Source organism: Hyperolius riggenbachi, chromosome 5, assembly GCF_040937935.1.
Source record: "Hyperolius riggenbachi isolate aHypRig1 chromosome 5, aHypRig1.pri, whole genome shotgun sequence".
NCBI classification, from domain to species: domain Eukaryota; kingdom Metazoa; phylum Chordata; class Amphibia; order Anura; family Hyperoliidae; genus Hyperolius; species Hyperolius riggenbachi.
This window is the reverse complement of record NC_090650.1, coordinates 142,238,343-142,251,944: the sequence shown is the minus strand read 5'-3', so window position 1 is coordinate 142,251,944 and position 13,602 is coordinate 142,238,343. Positions and strand designations below refer to the sequence as shown.

The 13,602-nt window shown below is 42.7% G+C and overlaps 1 protein-coding gene across 1 annotated transcript in view; it reads right to left on the bottom strand.

Annotated features, from left to right (window-relative positions):
- Window positions 1–13,602, bottom strand: part of EZH2 (enhancer of zeste 2 polycomb repressive complex 2 subunit) — a 125,836-nt gene that overhangs the window by 16,170 nt on the left and 96,064 nt on the right. The window contains exons 9-15 of the mRNA XM_068236334.1: window positions 10,632–10,723; window positions 8,939–9,179; window positions 7,321–7,487; window positions 5,979–6,073; window positions 5,075–5,115; window positions 4,656–4,781; window positions 2,245–2,423 (exon numbers count right to left, since the gene is read on the bottom strand). Of these exons, the coding sequence (XP_068092435.1) occupies window positions 2,245–2,423; window positions 4,656–4,781; window positions 5,075–5,115; window positions 5,979–6,073; window positions 7,321–7,487; window positions 8,939–9,179; window positions 10,632–10,723 (941 nt within the window). The remainder of the gene's footprint in view (window positions 1–2,244; window positions 2,424–4,655; window positions 4,782–5,074; window positions 5,116–5,978; window positions 6,074–7,320; window positions 7,488–8,938; window positions 9,180–10,631; window positions 10,724–13,602) is intronic.

Here is a 13,602-nt window from a genome sequence, read left to right as displayed (position 1 = left end):
CTATTTACGATCCGATTAAATCCGACATGTCCAATTGGGATTCGATTCACCATTGTTTTGCAATGGCAAATCAAAGTGAATCGAATCAAATCCCGATCGGACATGTTGGATTTAATCGGATCACAAATAGAATCGTAATCAAATCGCACAAAGAATCGTATCGTATAGATTGGACTTTAGGGTGCTTAAATCCAATTAGTCCAAGATAAACAGGAAATAGCTGATAATAAGCTATTCACTTTGGTATGTATACCATATACATGACTTAACCACTTCAGCCTTCAGTCGTTTTCACTTTATGCATCCGAGCAATGTTCACCTCCCATTCATTAGCCTATAACTTTATCACAACTTATCACAATGAACTGATCTATGTCTCGTTTTTTCCGCCACCAATTAGGCTTTCTTTGGGGGGTACATTTTGCTTGCTAAGAGGCACTTTACCGTAAATGCATTTTAACAGGAAGAATAAGGAAAAAACGGAAAAAATGCATTATTTCTCAGTTTTCGGCCATTATAGTTTTAAAATAATACATGCCTCCACAATTAAAACTCACGTATTGTATGTGCCCATTTCTCCCGGTTATTACACCGTTTAAATTATGTCCCTATCACAATGTATGGCGACAATATTTTACTTGGAAATAAAAGTGCATTTTTTCCGTTTTGCATCCATCACTATTTACAAGCTTATAATTAAAAAAAAAAATAGAAATATTTCATGTTTACATAGATATTTAAAAAGTTTAGACCCTTAGGTAAATATTTATGTGTTTTTTTTGTTGTTTTTTTAATTGTAATTTTTTTTTATTATTAAACATTTTATGTGGGTATTTTTGGGAGGGTGGGATGCAAATCAATTTTTTTTTTACATATTGGTCTATTTTTTAATTTTTTTTGCATGTTCATGCAGTTAGCTTTTTGGCCACAAGATGGCAGCCATGAGTTTGTTTACAATGACGTCACTCTAAGCATAACACGGACGCTTAGAGTGACGTCGGGGGAAATAGGAACAGAAAAACCTCAGCTTCCGTGCGAAACTGACGGTTTTTCTCGGGGGGAGAGCAATCAGTGATCGGGCACCATAGCCCGATTCACTGATTGCCTGCCTAGCGGACCGCGGGCCGGGAGTGCGCGATCGGCAGCGGGGGCGCGCGGCAGCGCACATGGCCTCCTGGGCGTAGCTAATACGTCCACGAGGTCAAAGTAGTTAAGGTGCGTACACACACACACACTCTACTGTAATGGACGACGGGTTCGTCAGACCCTCCCACTGGGCGGGCGTTCTGCCTACAGTAGTGTATGCGTACAGTCTGTCAGCAGACGGATAAGGCTGTTTCTGAACGATCCGGTAAGCAGATCGTTCAGAAACAGCCTTATCAGTCTGCCGACAGACTGTACATACGCTCTACTGTCGGCAGAACGCCTGCCCAGCGGAAGGGTCTGACGAACCCGTCGTCCATTACAGTGGTGTGTGTGTGTGTACGCACCTTAACAAACCTGCAGGTTACTTATGAGGTAATTGGATGTATAGAATATGTAAATAGAGAAGACCACTGAGGGGGTCGGAGTTTGAAAGAGAAAGGCTAATGGTGAAAATTCATACGGGAATAACTGAATCAATTTAAATTCATACTGGAAAACCTGAATTACGGTAATTTTGTTCTTAATTATTTAAAGGCAACTGGCAATAGCATGTTTTTTTTAAATAAACCTCCCCATGAGGGAGCGACATAATGGACTGTGCCATTGGGAGGCGGAGATTGGGGTGTGCATTACTAATCTACAGGTGCTACTCCTGTGGCCGCCTGCTCGTATGAGATAGGCCATCTTCTCCAATGAGGGATGCAGGCGTGCCAAATTTTCAGCTTGCCGGATACGTGTCGAGTGGACTTGCTGCAATGCATGCCTGAAGATGCTGTCGGTGAATCAGTGTGTACAAGCACATCTCCTGGTATGCACTGTGGCAAACGCAACACTTAGCCAGGAAGATGAATATTTAGGACAGCTGCAGTCTCTGTGTACAGAACATGGCACATCCCATACAGGCTGGGGCCACATGAGCAGTACCCCGTAAGTAACGAGTCTCAACTCAACCCCCACAAACCTCCCTTATGGGGAGGTTAATTAAAAAAAATTCTATATATTGCCAGGTACACCGTTGATGTGGTTGTGTGTGTGAAGTGTGTGGGGCCTCTGGGTTGCATTCACTGATATTGCAGCTCACTTGGATGTTTCACTGACCTTTTTGGATCCCCGCTGAATGCTGCAATTCTTGCAGGAAACATTTTTGCTGTCCCAGTGATCAGCAGCTCCACAGGTCAGACACAAGTCCGGATCACATTCCCGAACAGCAAGGTAACAAGGACATTGCTTGGTGTTGCACTGGGCCTTACACCGACATCCAGGGAACCTATTTTGACCTTTATAAAGGATTCATATTAGTGTTTTGTAAAGTGTACAACACAAAAGTATATACCAATTACCTCAAACAACAACAACAAAAAGACATGTCTAAGACTCGGTCCACACTGGGGCCGGATTGCAAACGGCCATCCGGAGCGGACAGTGCAAGATGTGCTCCAGTGGTCCATTGAGGCCCTTAAGTCCAGAGAGGATGCATTTCCACCACAGGCTTCTATGGGAAATGCAATCCGCATATCCGGAAAAATAGTGGGTCGGTATTTGGGCTACGTTCACACTCAGTGAACGTCTGTCCGCAGTGTCTGGCAAGATGGACACACTTGGGTATCTTGCCTGCTGATGGCGCCATCACAATTAGAGTCATCCGCACTGCTGGGCTTGCTGGTATGCTCAGAGACCCAGTAGAAACATAGGGCTACCATTGGACAGATCAATGAGAATCCTACCTTGCAACACTCAGTGAATCCATTGGTCTTTTGGTACCCAGCCCTATAGTTCTGCCGGGACTCCAATACCGGTGCTTGTCCCTGAGCCCAGCAGCATTCAGTGTGCATGGAGGACCCGAATGGCAACCAAACAGATTTGGAACAGAGGGAGAAACAGCCTAGTGGAAACATTCCCTGTCCGTTCCCATAGGCTTGCATGGATTCCATGAACATCTGCAGCGTATGCGGGCTCAGGAAAAACCATGTCAGACAGGAACGTGCATTCTGCTCCCGCTCTGTAATTGCCAAGTTCAAACAGATCCTATGGATCCATTAACACAAGTGCTTCCGCAAGGCCAGGGCAAGCTTGCTTACACTGAGGACTTGTCCTCGAGGCTTCCTCTTGGGGGGGGCAATCACATGGCAAGTCGGGGTCCTCCAATCCATCAGGTGTCGGAGGACCCAAAACGCCCCTTGTGCTGGAGGCAAAGGGGAGGTTTCCCTTGAGGAACAACGGAAAGGGCCCTGTTTTGGTGGGGCCCCAGGCAGCCCATGCACATTTTTGAGGTGGCGTTTATGCACCGCCACTTTTTCAGTGCATGGGCATTCAGCCTTGCTTACTTCAGGAGCTAAGAAAGCAAAATATATATATATATATATATATATATATATATATATATATATATATATCAGGGTTAAATCCAGTGCTCTCTCTGTCATTGTCAGCAATTACACAGCTCATGCTGTTGTGTGTATGGTGCATGTGGATGTGTATTATAGGGCCTGGTGAGGTTAGCCCGAAGCACTATCTGTCCCACGAGGACGTTAGGATATGTGCTCATCTTTTGATAGGTTGATGTACTGTTGCATTATGCATGTTATAAGGCCAGAGTTAGGATACATCTAAATACAGGGGAGCCACCACTGTGTGGCATACGTGACTATGCAAAATTATGCAATGTTTTTGCAAACCAAGAATTCTGCTTTTAATTTAGCTGTAGGGATAGCAGTGGTTCCTGGATAGTTGGTCTCCAGTGAGTAGTTGCATGAGAGTGTGCAGACTGTTAATAGATCTTGCTGTTTTATCGGTCATACCACTTTAGCACTCCATTTTACCTTACTTAAGTGTCCTCATTTGATGAGAGGAACCTGGATTCTGTGTCTTTCTTCCTGTTAATAACATGGACTCAACTGACATGTACATTTGTCAATCCGTAAATTAGACAAATTTTAGTTCCAATGTGAACTGAGCCTTAGATCAATTTCTCCCACACAGCAAGACAAGGCACCAGAGCAGCGTGGCCATACACATGTAGATTGTCACCCAATGTGGCAAAAAAATCGATCACTCTACCACACTGATCGTCAATAAATTTCAGCATGAAATCTTTTGAAGGCGGTTTAGACCACAGCATTGCACTGCTGAATGCAATGCAATGCAACGCTATGGGCTGTCGGATCTTCCGCCACTTCTCCCCTGCCCCAATCGATATGGTCTGTCCTATCGTAATTGTAATCGATTTTTGCCAAAAATGGATAGAAATTAATCAATGTGACATGCTGTGCTATAGATTTCTGGCAGATATAATCAGAGTGATCTGCCAGGAATCGATCAGGAAAAATGAGCCTTCTCAACCATGCAAGGCAAGCCAGACCAGCTTCCTGGAGCAACAAATGACCTTTCTATCCCTACAAACTATAAACGGTGGATAAGTAGTTATTGGTTTTATAGATTTTTCGTATGTGTTTCCCCAATATGTTTCAGTTGGTGTTGAGCTGTATACAATTTATATGCATGTAACTTACACTCAGAGCTGCACTGACAGAACTTCTCACAGAAATTCTGTGCAATCACACAAGGACAGGAGCCATCGCAGGGCTGGCGGGGGTGATCACAAGGCTGGTAATTGTAAACATGATTAGAGGAGCCATCTGGAAGGACAGAAAACAAACCTCAGTGGGCAGAACAGCACACACCACCCATATTAAATCATAGCAAGATCATTGAGCATGTCAGAACTATGAACAAAGCGAAGTGTACCACAAACAGGGGGGAAAAACAAGATCTATAATAAAACTAACAGAACTAGCAGAAGAAGAGATAAGCAGAGCCACTGCCACAAAGTCTGTTTTACACACGCTACACTATCTGTTCTAAACCAGAAAATGACAAATATCAGCCTTTTTCACAGAAAGTTACCAGACATCACATTTCAGACACAAACCTTTTTTCAACTGTATTTTCCTGCAATGTGCAGCCCACAGCCTGTAAAACACAAGAAAAATAATCTCATTCTCCAACACTAGACAGGAGCGAAAGTATCATGTTTACATCCCAATATTTGCAGTATATCTCTATGGACAGATTTTGCATCTCCTTCACCTACTGGTTTTACTGAAAAAGGCATACGAGACATCTGACAGCTTTTCAACTGAAGAGGGATTTCAACCTAGTTCTAAGCCAGAGAGAGGGGCCCCCATTTATGAAGCTTTTCTTACAGTAGTGTTTTTTGCATATTATCAATGAGAGAGGGGGGCTTAGCACCCACCAAGCAAAAAACTATTGGTTACAACGTTTTAGTACTTGCTAGTTGCTACTAAAATGGCATTTTGTAAAGGGTGGGGGATTTGATTCTGTGAGAGTTGCCTAAAATAGAATGCTCCTTAAAATAAAAAGTAATGTTAAAATCTGCAGATACAAGTGGCACAGGAATTATCTTACTGTACATTTGAGACATTGAACTCCTAGCATACTGCATAAAGAGCAAGAGCCGCAGAGTAACAGCCACTGTACTTTCAAGCTTTTGTCCCGAAATATACTTTAATAGCGTGTTCTGTGAATCATCAGCATCTACAAAGGAGCTTCTTGTAGGCATACTACTAAATAGACTAGGAGTCTTCTATTAGCTCACTTAGCTCATTCTGCTGATGGGGGCATGAAATAACAGAATATCTTTAGCATGGCTATTATTCCCTAATGAACGCCAGTGTAGTCTAGGAGCATTTGTGTGCTGGCAGCAAGCAGACTTCTAATTTCAGTTGTTCATTTCCATAGCAATTAACAGCAGACCACAGGAGACAGCTTCCACAATACAGCCTCAATAACTGCACTCAGAACTAAAAATGGACCTGTGTTTCCGTTTCTTCTTCCTGGGCGGCGTGTCCACATCCTCGGCAAGAACTGGAGCTATGATACTCGACTCCTTTACTCTGAACTCATACACCTGCCAACATTAAAAACAGGCTATTTTAGTACAGACTGGAAAAATTAAACACTGCAGCATTGTAAGGCTCCCTGCACACTGCAAATCCGTTTTCCGATTCCGATTCCGTTTCCGATTTTCCTTGAATACATTCAACAGAAAAACGGATCAAAAAACGCAGCATGCAGTTAAGATTAAAAATCTGAATCGGAATCGGATGTAAAAACAGATTAAAAAGCGGAATCGGAATCTGAAATGCATGCAGTGTGCAAGAGGCCTAAATATGTATCTTTGTCAATTACACATGTAAGACTTATGTCATTACATGCCATTTGTAACTTAGATTAATAGATTTATGTAGCGAACAGATTCAAGACTAAACAGTAGTATTTTACTGCAAAATAAGCAGGAAAAAAAACATGTTCTGTTACACTTTGCAACGTATATCACTGAAGGATCAAGTTTGCTTCACTTGATTTCACCCTTTGCCGTATTCTACATATCTAAATTACATTTTTTTGGTAAAGTCCTTTTACACACACTAGATCTTCTTGGCCACAGTGGCTGAGGATATGCTAAAAGGAACTGCTAGTGCAAGTCTTCTTTTTTGTGTGCACAAATAATTTCTTTTATAAGGTATTCGCAGTTCATGAACTTGCACATATGAACAGATATGAATAGATACATATATATATATATATATATAGATGTATACTGTGTAAATACACACACACACACACGACAACAACTTTCACTTCATGCAGAATCTGCTCAATATCTGAAGAAAATGCCCTGAGCACTTAAGGTAGCCAAGGAGTCACAGTTTGCTGTTAACAATGAAACCTTTAGTTCACCTTTCCAGAGTTTCCATCACCACCAAAAGGTGAATATGGGACTATGCAATTACTCCCAGTTTTTATATGTGAGATATGTGGCTGAGGGATCAATTGAGAAAGCATGGAGAGGGGGAGAAAGATGCTCTCTAGCAAGTTAGTAATTCTCACTGCTGAAGCACAGACCCACCTCCTCCCACAGCAGCTTAGTGATTAACTCCTTGATGCCAGCATTGCAGCTCAGCAGATTCTTAAGAGATTTTGCTGTGCTGCACAGCTGTCCACAAAGAAATACTCTCTTACCAGCAGAGGGAGGCAGTGGGCCATCTGCCCAGTAAAACTGCATTGTCCTCAACAGAAAATGGAGCTACAGGACACAGCATATAACATTATACAATGTTGCTCTTCAACACCTCCTAGAGTAATAAGAATTACCTGTCGACATGTTTTTGTGCCAATTAACCTGGCAATAGCACAGAAATTGTCATAATAGGTGCCAATGAGGACCCTAAACAATGAGGCTTCAGCTCCACTCCAGTCAACATTCTCTGGAAGTTGGTTTGGCTTCATCTTGACAGGCGTTTGGCACCGTGAGTTCGCTTCTGGAAGACAATTCATTATAGTAATATGTTAGAAAGCACCTAACAACAGCTATATGGCTTCCTTTAATCTGAATGTTTAAAGTGTACCAGAGATGATTAAATCTAAAGATTCAATATTTACCTGGGGCTTCCTCAAGCCCCATAAACATGGGCAAGTCCCACGCCATCCTCCCGCAGTCTGCCGTTTAGCCGCAACCACTCCCGGTAATTGCTTCAGTCGGGTCCAGTCTGGGAATTTGAGCATGCGTTGACCTCCCCGCACGCGCAGAAGATGCAGACTGACGCGACTGAAGCAATTACCGGGAGTGATTGCGGCTAAACGGTAGACTGCGGCGTGGGACTCGCACGTGTTTATGGGGCTGGAGAAAGCCCCGGGTAAGTATTGAATCTTTAGATTTAATCATGTCTGGTTTACTTTAAAGCAGATTAAAAACAAAATCCATTCTTTTGAAATTGCATAGGTTTTAAGACGCGTACACACGCCGTACTTTTTCTAACAACGACGCCGTCCATCAGACCCTCCCGCGGGGCAGTCGTTCTGACGACAGTTGCATGTGAGTACAAGCTGTCGGCAGACTGATAAGACTGTTTTTGACTGATCCGCTGACGGACCAGTCGTTTGAAAAAGTACGGCGTATGTACGCGCCTTTAAAGCTTTTGTCACTAGAATTGTGGAGCATCTTCAATTCACTAAGTCTTAAAAAACACAATATGGATGGAATACAAAAACAATGGAATGGACTGCTGTCTGATTACTTAGCAGCAGACAGCCTCGTCTAAGGGATTTAACCTTTTCCAAACCAATTATTTGATCACCCCTCCCCCCCTTCAAAAAAACCTCAGGGAAAGGTGGTGCAGCATGATGCCGAAGGGGACAACATCTTAGACCAACACTGATTCGAGTAGCCTGATGCCGGGGACTAAAGCGGGTAGCAGTGAAGGAATCGGGGAGACAACAAGCACCCGAGTAATATTTATGTAACGCGGCACAGGGTGGGCCAAGTGGTGTCTTAAGTGTCAGACTTAGTCCTGACTCTTGACGCTAAACGGACTATATCTGGCAAGGGCTCCTCTACCGGCAGCCTCATTTCTCCTTGCAGATAAAGGTCCACTTTCGTACTTCGGAAAGGGTTAAACAGAGGTTATTCAACACCAGGCCATTTTTATTTTCAGTTATAGAGCTGTATTTATAACATTGCATCATATTATCACGGTTACAGTTTAGAATCCACACTTTATATAAGTAATGACCCTTTCAACTTTTCTGCAGTAAAAGGTTATCTTAAGCTGTCTCTCACGGTTTCTTGGAAATTTAAGCTCTTCAGAATTTTTTTTTTTCGGTTCAGATTTGGTTTCAAATGTAGTTACTACTTTATGACTACTGCACACTGAGCTGCTTTTCTGTATTTGACTTTACTTTAGTTTTTTTATCCACTGTTTTAAGAACTTACCAGAAGAACTAGAGGTTTCATCTTTCTTTTCCTCTTCCTCCTTATCATTGTTTTCTCCACCAGTTTCTGTGCCTGCTTCCCTGTCGCTATCCGTGTCTTTGGCTTCTGACACATTGACAGTGGGTGTGCTAGGTCTGCTGGTGCTGTTAGGAAGTCTACCTCTTCGGCGACCAGCAGGGCGTTTTGGCGGCGTCTTTATCCTTTCTGCAGTTAAAGCCGCAGCATATTCTTTAGCACCTTCCTGCAAAACACAGTGCTGTTGTCAGAGTATTGTAAAACATTTAGTAGAAAAGTAAATTTCTCTACAGATCACATCATCTCCTGTTATCACTCAGTGGGAAAGGTTGCCCCTGTAAGATTCCACTGTGGTTCACTTTCTGAACTCCACTAATCAGTTGTCACTCATTCCATTGATAAAACTACAAAAATGTCAATAACTGTCCCAGCCCTGGCTATCCAAAAACTTTGGCATAAGAGAAGAGCTCCAGAAGTGTACAAAGACTGCAGGAGCCCTACAGTTTCAACAACCATAGGCACAACTCACGTCATGGTGCAGGAACATATCATTAGATACTCATACATGGTAGGTGAGCCAGAAAGAAGACTCTGCCACTCACAAAGACCAAGGCATTACAAATGTTGCTCATAAACACCAATGCAGACCAGGATTTGTGGAAAAACATACTATGAATCGATGAGGCAAAAAGCTATTTAACAGTACCAGAAGATAAGCTTGGTGGAAACCAAAGAGTATTTCAACAGAAAAACCTTATACAAACTGTAAGGCATGGTAGTGGAAATGGACAACGCAGTATAAATAATCCACTACTTATAAGGATACCTGAGGAAAATGCGGAACACCAAAACCCTAAATGCCATTAAAACCTATAGGAGATCATATGAAAAATTACTTTCAGGTCTACTGCTACTTGATAATTTGTCACATTGTGATGACCGAATCCACAGTCTTAAGGCTCATACACACATCAGACTATAGTCTTTGGAAAATGAAAGACCACAGACCAATCTTACCACCCTTCATGTAGTATGAGAGCCATACCTACACAGTCTTTTCTATGGAGCTGAACTCCACATCAGAAAAAAATCTTTGCAAGATGCTGCACACACAGATGCTGTACAGACACAAAAGATCAGTATCTGCAAAAGATCTGTTCGTGCCAAAAATCCATTCCTGCAAATTGCAATGATAGTCTATGAGATCTGCAGATCATCATACACACATGATTTAACTGACATTCATCTGCAGATCAGACAATTATCCGCAGATCTGAAAATCCATCCTGGTGGATCTGATCTGCAGATGAATGTCAGTTAAATCATGTGTGTATGATGATCTGCAGATCTCATAGACTATCATTGCAATTTGCAGAAATGGATTTTTGGCAGGAACAGATCTTTTGCAGATACTGATCTTTTGTGTCTGTACAGCATCTGTGTGTGCAGCATCTTGCAAAGATTTTTTTCTGATGTGTAGTTCAGCTCCATAGAAAAGACTGTGTAGAGTATGGCTCTCATACTACATGAAGGGTGGTAAGATTGGTCTGTGATCTTTCATTTTCAAAAGACTATGGTCTGATGTGTGTATGGGACCTAAGCAAAACAGTAACATACACAAATTGTCGTTTTTTTTCAAAAGCACAAAAATGATAGAAAACGTAACATATTTGTTTACCAAAAGTTGGTAACAACTGGGTCCACACGGTTTCCCGTCATTTGCAGCTTCATTATTTTTTCTTTTGTATGTATTTGGAGTGGCGTGAAAAGCTGTGACAAAAAAAATAAAGAATTAAATAAATAAATAGAAAGAACATAACCACTTTTATTTCAGACTTCACACATTTACCTGCTAAAATACCAAGAACAACTGTTAAAGGCCTAGTTCAGCCTCCTCACTTAAAGGGACACTTAAGCCAGAAAAAAAAATTAGTTTTACTCACCTGGGGCTTCTACCAGCCCCCTGCAGCAGTCCTGAGCCCTCGCAGCCACTCACTAATCCTCTGGTCCCCCGCTGCCAGCTAGTTTCGTTTTTGCCGACAGGCCCGTCAGGACTGGCCACGCGTAGCTTTTTCCGCATTCACGACTGCAATAAGCGCTATTGCGGGGCGCAACGCGTACAAAAATACGCAACGCGTATTTTTGTACGCGTTGCGCCCCGTAATATCGCTAATTGCAGTCGGGAATGCGGAAAAAGATACGCATGGCCAGTCCTGACGGGCCTGTCAGCAAAAACGAAACTAGCTGGCAGCGGGGGACCAGAGGAGCAGTAAGTGGCTGCGAGGGCACAGGACTGCTGCTGGGGGCTGGTAGAAGCCCCAGGTGAGTAAAACTCTTTTTTTTCTGGCTTAAGGTTCACTTTAAGTACATAGAAGTCCAAATAACCATTAATTAACAGTTTTGTCAATTGCAAGCCTTAACTGTTTGCAATAAATGTATTTAAAATACTTGACTGGCTGGGACCTGTTTCTCCATTTCCTATTGAGATGACAGTGCATTTTATTGGTGTACAAAGTACCTCCTCTATGCCATAATCACCTACGTGAGCAGAGCTATAAGGCAACACCCACTAGTCTTTCTCTGTATGCACAGATCACCTGGCCCCACCCTTTTCCACAAACTTAAAGGGGTTCTTTCATGAATGAGGAAAAAAATAAAAAGTGGTTAATGCATAAACTATTAAACATCCTTGTAAAATAGTGTAAAAAGTTTTTTTCATTAATATAACATGTATTGTAAATAGTGACGGATGACGGCTGGAAGGCTAATCAATTTGTTGGGGGTGGTTTTTTTTTTTTTTTTACTTTCTTTTCACAACCATAACTGCTGCCTACATAGTTTTCAGTGGTATAACCCACTTCTAGCAGGAATGCTGAGCTGCTGAATATGTGTTTACATTGTTGCTAGGCAACCAGACCCTGGGTGCAGAGACTCCTTTGTGAAGAGTCATAAGCTGCAGGGAGAATCAGTCCCATCTACACCATATGATTCTTTGTCAGATTTGATTCAATTTGATTCGATTCAGTGATATGATTTGATTCAATCTGACATGTCTGATTCATGATTCGATTTAATTTGATTCAAATTGAATCGAATCATGAATCGGACATGTCAGATTGAATCAAATCAAATCAATGAATCGAATCAAATTGAATCGAATCTGACAAAGAATCATATGGTGTAGATGGGACTTATTCTCCGTGCAGCTTATGACTCTTTTCACAAAAGGAGTCTCTGCACAGGGTCTGGTTGCCTAGCAACAATGTAAACATATTCAGCAGCTCAGCGGAGCTCAGCTATTAAGGTAGCCATACACTGGTCGATTTGCCATTAGATCGACCAGCTGACAGATCCCTATCTGATTGAATCTGATCAGAGAGGGATCGTACAGCTGCCTTTACTGCAAACAGATTGTGAATCGGTTTCAGCCTGAAACCGATCACAATCTGTTGAGCTGCTCCTGCCGCCTGTCCCCCCCCCCCCTATACATTACCTAAAGCTGGCTCCGGGTTCTCTTCTCCGCGCTGCACCCCGCACCGCATCCCAGCGTACACTGTGTCACTCCGTAACCAGGAAGTTCAAATAGAGCGCCCTCTATTTGAACTTCCTAGTCACTGCAGTGACACAGGAAGTTAATGTACGCTGGGATGGAAGCAGGAACAGAGCGGTGCAGTGCGGAGAAGATGCCAGGGAGCCAGCGTCAGGTAATGTATACCTGATCGGATCGGCCGCCGCCTGCGACGCGCTCCCTACCCGCGGGCGATCGACGGTATTTTTCCGCACGGCGCGATCAACCCGATTTCGGGAGGAAATCGGATCGGCGGGTGCGTTTAGCGCGAACGATTGGCAGCAGATTCGATCCCAGTGATCGAATCTGCTGTCGAAACGGCCGCAAATCGGGCCAGTGTATGGCCAGCTTAAGGGTTATAAGAGGATTCCTGCTAGAAGTGGGTTATACCACTGAAAACTATGTAGGCAGCAGTTATGGTTGTAAAAGAAAGTAAAAAAAAAACACCCCTAACAAATAGATTAGCCTCCCAGTCCTTCATACGTCACTATTTACAATACATGTTATATTGATGAAACCATTCATTTAAAAAACTCTTTTTGGCCAACTGAGCAGAGTTATCTCCCTATCTCTGCACAATATGTTCTGTGAGAATTGGTTTGTAACTACAGGCAGCGTGATGCAAGGTACTGTACACATGGCTTTTATTAAACACAATATGGAGTGTGTGGAAATGGTTAAATATGTTACCAACTGTGCAGGCTGTAATTGCAGTCCCAGCCACAGAGAGTTAAATAGGCAGGGTTAGGCGATGAGTTCTGTGCTGTGAAAGCAAACCCCACTCTGGTGGCATCAAAGACCTTGGGGAGTCTAGGTATTTTACATATATTTACTGCAAAAAGTACAGAAGTGCAATGGAAAAACATAAAAAATGTGCATAACTAATCAAGCAAACATAATATCATAGCTTTTAATGGAAACTGAAATGAGAGGACTATGGAGGCTGCCATTTTCATTTCCTTCCTTGTAAACAATTCCAGTTGCCTGGCTGTCATACTGGATTAGTTGATTTGAGTGACACACCTGTGACAAGCATGCAGCCGGTGGAGTCAGTCTAGGGTCAAAGGATTAAAGTATTAGA